Source organism: Oncorhynchus gorbuscha, linkage group LG10 (assembly GCF_021184085.1).
Source record: "Oncorhynchus gorbuscha isolate QuinsamMale2020 ecotype Even-year linkage group LG10, OgorEven_v1.0, whole genome shotgun sequence".
NCBI classification, from domain to species: Eukaryota; Metazoa; Chordata; class Actinopteri; order Salmoniformes; family Salmonidae; genus Oncorhynchus; species Oncorhynchus gorbuscha.
The window spans coordinates 10691275-10700005 of record NC_060182.1 but is presented as its reverse complement, the minus strand read 5'-3'; the positions used below and the strand labels follow the sequence as shown (position 1 = coordinate 10700005).

The window sequence follows — 8731 nt, the reverse complement described above, 5'->3', positions numbered from 1 at the left end:
GAAGAGAAAGTGCTCATTCCTCTGTTTCTGTCTCTGAACTCCTTCTTCCTCAGATGTTGGGAACTCCTTCAAATGCAAAATGGGGCGGTTTTTCCTCCCTCCGAGAAGCTCTTACCATTACAATGCTGGGAAAGTTGTGGACCTAAACTCCCCTCATTGTACTGTGGAGTGTAAGCATTCAGAGGCCCTTGGAGGAGGCTGGGGGCGGGCCTCTGCCGGTCCTTCACAATAAAGAAAATGAGCCTGGAGAGACAGCAGGCAAGGCTCAGCAGAGAGGGAGAGACCTGCTAGTGCCTGACTATAGCAGTGAAGGTGTATAGGCTGAGACTGAGCCATCTGGCACCAATGAATATGTCAAGGCACAGCAGAGAGGGAGAGACCTGCTAGTGCCTGACTATAGCAGTGAAGGTGTATAGGCTGAGACTGAGCCATCTGGCACCAATGAATATGTCAAGGCACAGCAGAGAGGGAGAGACCTGCTAGTGCCTGACTATAGCAGTGAAGGTGTATAGGCTGAGACTGAGCCATCTGGCACCAATGAATATGTCAAGGCACAGCAGAGAGGGAGAGACCTGCTAGTGCCTGACTATAGCAGTGAAGGTGTATAGGCTGAGACTGAGCCATCTGGCACCAATGAATATGTCAAGGCACAGCAGAGAGGGAGAGACCTGCTAGTGCCTGACTATAGCAGTGAAGGTGTATAGGCTGAGACTGAGCCATCTGGCACCAATGAATATGTCAAGGCCACCAGCAGAATTCCAGAAATCTGTACTGGAGCTGTATGCTGGAAAACCTCCATTTCCCACAGCCATGGAAGAAGGGAGACAGGAGGAGGGGTGGGTGAGGCAGTGGGTGAGGGGATAGACCATTTCCCAAAGCCATGAAGAAGGGAGACAGGAGGAGGGGTGGGTGAGGCAGTGGGTGAGGGGATAGACCATTTCCCACAGCAATGGAAGAAGGGAGACAGGAGGAGGGGTGGGTGAGGCAGTGGGTGAGGCAGTGGGTGAGGGGATAGACCATTTCCCAAAGCCATGGAAGAAGGGAGACAGGAGGAGGGGTGGGTGAGGCAGTGGGTGAGGGGATAGACCATTTCCCACAGCAATGGAAGAAGGGAGACAGGAGGAGGGGTGGGTGAGGCAGTGGGTGAGGCAGTGGGTGAGGGGATAGACCATTTCCCACAGCCATGGAAGAAGGGAGACAGGAGGAGGGGTGGGTGAGGCAGTGGGTGAGGCAGTGGGTGAGGGGATAGACCATTTCCCACAGCCATGGAAGAAGGGAGACAGGAGGAGGGGTGGGTGAGGCAGTGGGTGAGGGGATAGACCATTTCCCAAAGCCATGGAAGAACGTAGACAGGAGGAGGGGTGGGTGAGGCAGTGGGTGAGGCAGTGGGTGAGGGGATAGGCCATTTCCCACAGCCATGGAAGAAGGGAGACAGGAGGAGGGGTGGGTGAGGCAGTGGGTGAGGCAGTGGGTGAGGGGATAAACCATTTCCCAAAGCCATGGAAGAAGGGAGACAGGAGGAGGGGTGGGTGAGGCAGTGCAGGTGAGGGGATAGACCATTTCCCAAAGCCATGGAAGAAGGGAGACAGACCATTTCCCAGCCATGGAAGAAGGGAGACAGGAGGAGGGGTGGGTGAGGCAGTGGGTGAGGCAGTGGGTGAGGGGATAGACCATTTCCCACAGCCATGGAAGAAGGGAGACAGGAGGAGGGGTGGGTGAGGCAGTGGGTGAGGCAGTGGGTGAGGGGATAGACCATTTCCCAAAGCCATGGAAGAAGGGAGACAGGAGGAGGGGTGGGTGAGGGGATAGACCCTTTCCCAAACCAATGGATGAAGGGAGACAGGAGGAGGGGTGGGTGAGGCAGTGGGTGAGGCAGTGGGTGGGTCACTAATAATCACTACATTCATACAGTTTATTGACTGGGTCCAGTTCACTAATAATCACAACATTCATACAGTTAATTGACTGGGTCCAGTTCACTAATAATCACTACATTCATACAGTTTATTGACTGGGTCCAACTCACTAATAATCACTACATTCATACAGATGTTTGACTGGGTCCAGCTCACTAATAATCACTGAAAAGAACTCTAGACAGTCAGGGAGCATCAAAAATCAAATAAAAACCATGGACAGAGATGTTTTTAGCACATTTTGACGACGAGGAAATATAACACTCTTCCGGATCTCGTTGAAGACTGAATGAGGCCCTACGGATCTCGTTGACGACTGAATGAGGCCCTCCGGATCTCGTTGAAGACTGAATGCGGCCCTCCAGACCTCTCGTTGAAGACTGAATGCGGCCCTCCAGGCCTCTCGTTGAAGACTGAATGCGGCCCTCCAGGCCTCTCGTTGAAGACTGAATGCGGCCCTCCAGGCCTCGTTGAAGACTGAATGCGGCCCACCAGGCCTCTCGTTGAAGATTGAATGCGGCCCTCCAGGCCTCTCGTTGAAGACTGAATGCGGCCCCCGGAGCAAAATGAATTTGACACCCCTGGGCTAGAGTGAGGAGGCAGTGAGGTGCGTTAAAACAAATAACTGTTACAAGACCTGTGGAGAGGAGAGACCTCGTCACGATCCTTCCTTTATGGCCCAGCTGTGGGGCTCTGTGGAGAGGAGAGACCTCGTCACGATCCTTCCTTTATGACCCAGCTGTGGGGCTCTGTGGAGAACAGACCCAAGGACAGAGGGGGAGGGGGCAGGGGAGGGTGAGGGGGACAGGGGCAGGGTGAGGGGGCAGGGGGAGGGGGCAGGGGCAGGGTGAGGGGGCAGGGGGAGGGGGCAGGGGGAGGGTGAGGGGGCAGGGGCAGGGTGAGGGGGGCAGGGGAGGGGGGCAGGGGGAGGGGGGGGGGGGGACTCACATCTGGCCCAGATAACATCATCCTCTCCCACGCACACATCACCAGTCAAATCAGGCAGTTGTCATATATTTGAGATTACAAGGTTCTGGACAGATTGTTGTTAACTATCCTTTACATCGGTGGTCAGACAACATTTGAGGCTAAATGATCACACTAGTAATAGATCAGTTGTTGTATTACTTGTGAGGCACAGCTGAGGAAGCATACTTTTATATTATCTCATCTTTACATTTTACTGGGCTGTTGGTGTCTGCATCTGATGGTCAGTCTCAGCAGAGGGAGAGAGCAGCAGTCTGAGGGTTAGTCTTAGCAGAGGGAGAGAGCAGCAGACTGAGGGTCAGTCTTAGCAGAGGGAGAGAGCAGCAGACTGAGGGTCAGCCTCAGCAGAGGGAGAGAGCAGCAGACTGAGGGTCAGTCTCAGCAGAGAGAGAGAGCAGCAGACTGAGGGTCAGTCTCAGCAGAGAGAGAGAGCAGCAGACTGAGGGTCAGTCTTAGCAGAGGGAGAGAGCAGCAGACTGAGGGTCAGTCTTAGCAGAGGGAGAGAGCAGCAGACTGAGGGTCAGCCTCAGCAGAGGGAGAGAGCAGCAGACTGAGGGTCAGTCTCAGCAGAGAGAGAGAGCAGCAGACTGAGGGTCAGTCTCAGCAGAGAGAGAGAGCAGCAGACTGAGGGTCAGTCTCAGCAGAGGGAGAGAGCAGCAGACTGAGGGTCCGTCTCAGTGGAGGGAGAGAGCAGCAGACTGAGGGTCCGTCTCAGTGGAGGGAGAGAGCAGCAGACTGAGGGTCAGCCTCAGCAGAGGGAGAGAGCAGCAGACTGAGGGTCCGTCTCAGCAGAGGGAGTGAGCACAGCAGACTGAGGGTCAGCCTCAGCGGAGGGAGAGAGCAGCAGACTGAGGGTCAGTCTTAGCAGAGGGAGAGAGCAGCAGACTGAGGGTCAGTCTCAGCAGAGGGAGAGAGCAGCAGACTGAGGGTCCATCTCAGCAGAGGGAGAGAGCAGCAGACTGATGGTCAGTCTCAGCAGAGGGAGAGAGCAGCAGACTGAGGATCAGCCTCAGCAGAGGGAGAGAGCAGCAGACTGAGGGTCAGCCTCAGCAGAGGGAGAGAGCAGCAGACTGAGGGTCAGTCTCAGCGGAGGGAGAGAGCAGCAGACTGAGGGTCAGTCTCAGCAGAGGGAGAGAGCAGCAGACTGAGGGTCCGTCTCAGCAGAGGGAGAGAGCAGCAGACTGAGGGTCCGTCTCAGCAGAGGGAGAGAGCAGCAGACTGAGGGTCCATCTCAGCAGAGGGAGAGAGCAGCAGACTGATGGTCAGTCTCAGCGGAGGGAGAGAGCAGCAGACTGAGGGTCCGTCTCAGCAGAGGGAGAGAGCAGCAGACTGAGGGTCCGTCTCAGCAGAGGGAGAGAGCAGCAGACTGATGGTCCGTCTCAGCAGAGGGAGAGAGCAGCAGACTGAGGGTCCGTCTCAGCAGAGGGAGAGAGCAGCAGACTGAGGGTCCGTCTCAGCAGAGGGAGAGAGCAGCAGACTGAGGGTTCGCCTCTCAACGCCCCTACGCTCCCCCTTTCCTCCACTGACACTGACCAAAAGAGACACCGTCTTCCAGCTGAAGACGAAAGTCTAATCTCACCGCATTAGTTCTGCCTCATGCACAAATTCGTGTTGTTTCTCCTTTGACCAGAGAATGTGAATTATTCCTTGATACTTAAAAAGACCCAAGCCACTAATAATAACAACACAAGCCTATCAATACACTTTCCTACTCATTCATTGCTGCACCACAAAGCACTGTGGTTATGACATGTGTCCCCACAGTGAGTGGTATGGGTGTGCAGACAGTCAAGCCCATGGGAAATGTGAGGGCCGTCTGTGGCAGGGAAGCTTGGCCTGACTGAGTTGTTCTGGGCTGGCACTGAGCTGGGCTGGGTTGTTCTGGGCTGGCTCCTGAGCTGGGTTGTTCTGGGTTGGGCTTGGGCTGTCTGTGGCACATCAGAGAGCCACGCGAACACGGCGGTGGCGACACAGTGCCGGGCCTCAGTGCCAACCAACTTTAACAAGAGGCGCTGAGTAATGACCCACAGCTGGACTGAAGGAAGAGGAGGGGAGGGGGGTAGAGATGCCGTTACAGAGGCTGCTGTTGGGGAGGGGGGGGGGGTAGAGATGAGACCTTTCCCCGGGGAGAGGGGCACCCTGAGGAGCCCTCTCCATCCCCCTGCTCAGCCCCTGCCCGGTACCCCAGATCCAATGGAGACAGGCAGCAGGCCCTCACTTCCTCCTGTTGTGTGTGACATCCTGCCACGCCCTGCAGATTAGGCCTTAAAGAGCTCTCTTCCTGAAGCCCAGAGTCCACTTCCTGTGGGCAGCTGCCACTGCAGCCAACACTGGGGAGATAATATCTACTCTACACTCTTCCTTTGTCAGAGGTTTTCATCCTGTTCCTTTTCTAACCTCTTTTTATTATTTATACTCTCACTCCATTTGATTATTTATACTCTCACTCCATTTGATTATTTATACTCTCACTCCATTGCAAATTACAAGGCTATTTCTTTCTTCTTGACCAGGTCTGGTTAAAAATAAGAATACAAACAACAAAAACATCAAACAAAGGCAGTGGCAGAATTAGATGTGAACGTTGAGATTGCTCTGTAGTGCCATTATGAGGTCATTTGTCACACGACACAATGAAAGGCCCTCTTCAAAGAGCAAGTGTGGACACAACAGTGGGGACACCAAACCTCCTTTGTCCAGGGCGTTGTCTTGAGAGTGAAGCTACAGGACTCTCCTCTGTGCAGTCATTCACAGCGTGTGTCAGTTAGGTCCAGGGCGTTGTCTTGAGAGTGAAGCTACAGGACTCTCCTCTGTGCAGTCATTCACAGCGTATGTCAGTTAGGTCCCTGTGCTTTTAGTCAACCCTCAGCTGATGAAGAACCAGAACCACCTACGAAACTGCAACGAAGTGAAGTAGACTGACTGGCAGTAGCTACTGCATACAGTATCTTAACATGATGGATCGCTGTGAGCTCGAAAGGGAGAAAATCTACCAATATTCTATGGAATTCCATGAGGTGTTGGCTTGTATAGAGGTTAGGGAGTTTACCCAGAGGACACTGCTCTCTCCCTAATGAGAACCAGACAGACATGGCAGGCAGACAGACAGGCAGACAGACAGACAAGCAGGCAGGCAGGAAGAATGGGATAAAACTGGAACTAACGAGAGCACAGACATCCCCTGATGCAATCTCATACGCATTGAAGATTCATTGAATTTGATGTGTAAAACTTAGCAACCTGTTTAAAAACACATGCCTCCTAAAAGAGAGCATTCTCCATGTCAGGCCAGTGAGAGGTCACATGCGTGCTATGTGTGTGTGTGTGTGTCTGCGGCACTCCCGCGTGTTTCCTTATATACTCCAGTCATCTGGGATACGCTGCTAGCTAACTTTCACTAACTGCTTACTGTTTCAGCACACATGCCTCCCTCTCTCAAAGTAACCCTTCAGACCCAGGTAGGATTTCTCTCTCTCTCACACTCTCTCTCTCTCTCTCTCTCTCTCTCTCTCTCTCTCTCTCTCTCTCTCTCTCTCTCTCTCTCTCTGTCTCTCTCTCTCTCTGTTTCTCTATCTGTCTCTGTCTCTCTCTCAGGAGTCAAACCTAGAGCTGAACTCATTCGTTAACCTGTTTTTCAAAGTGACTGTACATTCTGTTCAAACAGAGTTGAGCCGGTTGTAGTGGTAGAAAAAATATGTACGATCGTGACATGAACAATGTGGCCCCTTCCTACCCCCTGGCCGTCGCCGTGGGACATAGAGGTAAGTAGTGCACTGCGTCTATGGAGAAGCCTCTGACTGGATCAGTCCTCCCTACAGGGCTGGTGGGGCCAGTCTGTATGATCCATGTGTGTGTGACACACCGGTACCATAGCATGGCCTCTATACTGGTAGTGACGTCAGACCGTGTCCCCTCGCCCCTGTGGGTCACAGTGATGAGTGAGGAGGGGGCAGGAGGGACAGGCAGATGGCTCGTCCCTTCAAAACAATGAACTTCCTGTGCCACCGGCCTGCTCGCCTCTGGACAGGAAGTACCTACATTCCCGAAAGCAGCAGAACAGAGAGGCGACCAACGGCAACAAGCTGTTCTCCCCTCTTTTGTTTTTCAGATCCTCTCATTTCATGGACCCAGATGAGAAGTGTTGTGATGGGATGTGTGTCCCAGATGAGAAGTGTTGTGACGGGACGTGTGTCCCAGATGAGAAGTGTTGTGACGGGACGTGTGTCCCAGATGAGAAGTGTTGTGATGGGACGTGTGTCCCAGATGAGAAGTGTTGTGATGGGACGTGTGTCCCAGATGAGAAGTGTTGTGATGGGACGTGTGTCCCAGATGAGAAGTGTTGTGATGGGACGTGTGTCCCAGATGAGAAGTGTTGTGATGGGACGTGTGTCCCAGATGAGAAGTGTTGTGATGGGACGTGTGTGACCCAGATGAGAAGTGTTGTGATGGGACGTGTGTCCCAGATGAGAAGTGTTGTGATGGGACGTGTGTGTCCCAGATGAGAAGTGTTGTGATGGGACGTGTGTCCCAGATGAGAAGTGTTGTGATGGGACGTGTGTCCCAGATGAGAAGTGTTGTGATGGGACGTGTGTCCCAGATGAGAAGTGTTGTGACGGGACGTGTGTGTCCCAGATGAGAAGTGTTGTGATGGGACGTGTGTCCCAGATGAGAAGTGTTGTGATGGGACGTGTGTCCCAGATGAGAAGTGTTGTGATGGGACGTGTGTCCCAGATGAGAAGTGTTGTGACGGGACGTGTGTGTCCCAGATGAGAAGTGTTGTGATGGGACGTGTGTCCCAGATGAGAAGTGTTGTGATGGGACGTGTGTGACCCAGATGAGAAGTGTTGTGACGGGACGTGTGTGTCCCAGATGAGAAGTGTTGTGACGGGACGTGTGTGTCCCAGATGAGAAGTGTTGTGACGGGACGTGTGTGTCCCAGATGAGAAGTGTTGTGATGGGACGTGTGTCCCAGATGAGAAGTGTTGTGATGGGACGTGTTGTGATGGGACGTGTGACCCAGATGAGAAGTGTTGTGATGGGGCGTGTGTCCCAGATGAGAAGTGTTGTGATGGGACGTGTGTCCCAGATGAGAAGTGTTGTGATGGGACGTGTGTGACCCAGATGAGAAGTGTTGTGACGGGACGTGTGTGACCCAGATGAGAAGTGTTGTGACGGGACGTGTGTGTCCCAGATGAGAAGTGTTGTGATGGGACGTGTGTCCCAGATGAGAAGTGTTGTGATGGGACGTGTGTGACCCAGATGAGAAGTGTTGTGACGGGACGTGTGTGACCCAGATGAGAAGTGTTGTGACGGGACGTGTGTGTCCCAGATGAGAAGTGTTGTGATGGGACGTGTGTCCCAGATGAGAAGTGTTGTGATGGGACGTGTGTGACCCAGATGAGAAGTGTTGTGACGGGACGTGTGTGACCCAGATGAGAAGTGTTGTGACGGGACGTGTGTGTCCCAGATGAGAAGTGTTGTGACGGGACGTGTGTGTCCCAGATGAGAAGTGTTGTGACGGGACGTGTGTGTCCCAGATGAGAAGTGTTGTGATGGGACGTGTGTCCCAGATGAGAAGTGTTGTGATGGGACGTGTTGTGATGGGATGTGTGACCCAGATGAGAAGTGTTGTGATGGGGCGTGTGTCCCAGATGAGAAGTGTTGTGATGGGACGTGTGTCCCAGATGAGAAGTGTTGTGATGGGACGTGTGTGACCCAGATGAGAAGTGTTGTGACGGGACGTGTGTGTCCCAGATGAGAAGTGTTGTGACGGGACGTGTGTGTCCCAGATGAGAAGTGTTGTGACGGGACGTGTGTGTCCCAGATGA

General features: G+C 53.3%; 1 protein-coding gene across 1 annotated transcript; it reads left to right on the top strand.

Moving 5' to 3' along the window:
* The first annotated feature begins 6597 nt into the window (after positions 1–6597).
* LOC124045412 (keratin-associated protein 9-1-like) lies at positions 6598–8054 on the top strand. Its single transcript, XM_046364706.1, has 4 exons — positions 6598–6664; positions 7035–7355; positions 7536–7691; positions 7843–8054. Exons 1-4 carry the CDS (start codon positions 6598–6600, stop codon positions 8052–8054), a joined length of 756 nt encoding a protein of 251 aa, XP_046220662.1.
* Positions 8055–8731: the final 677 nt, after the last annotated feature.

Coding starts and splice junctions, on each gene's coding strand:
- LOC124045412 (XM_046364706.1), top strand. CDS start 6,598: ATGTACGATCGTGACATGAACAATGTGGCCCCTTCCTACCCCCTGGCC. Junction 7,356..7,535: donor GAGAAGTGTTGTGATGGGAC/GTGTGTCCCAGA, acceptor TGTGTGTCCCAG/ATGAGAAGTGTTGTGATGGG. Junction 7,692..7,842: donor GAGAAGTGTTGTGATGGGAC/GTGTGTCCCAGA, acceptor TGTGTGTCCCAG/ATGAGAAGTGTTGTGATGGG.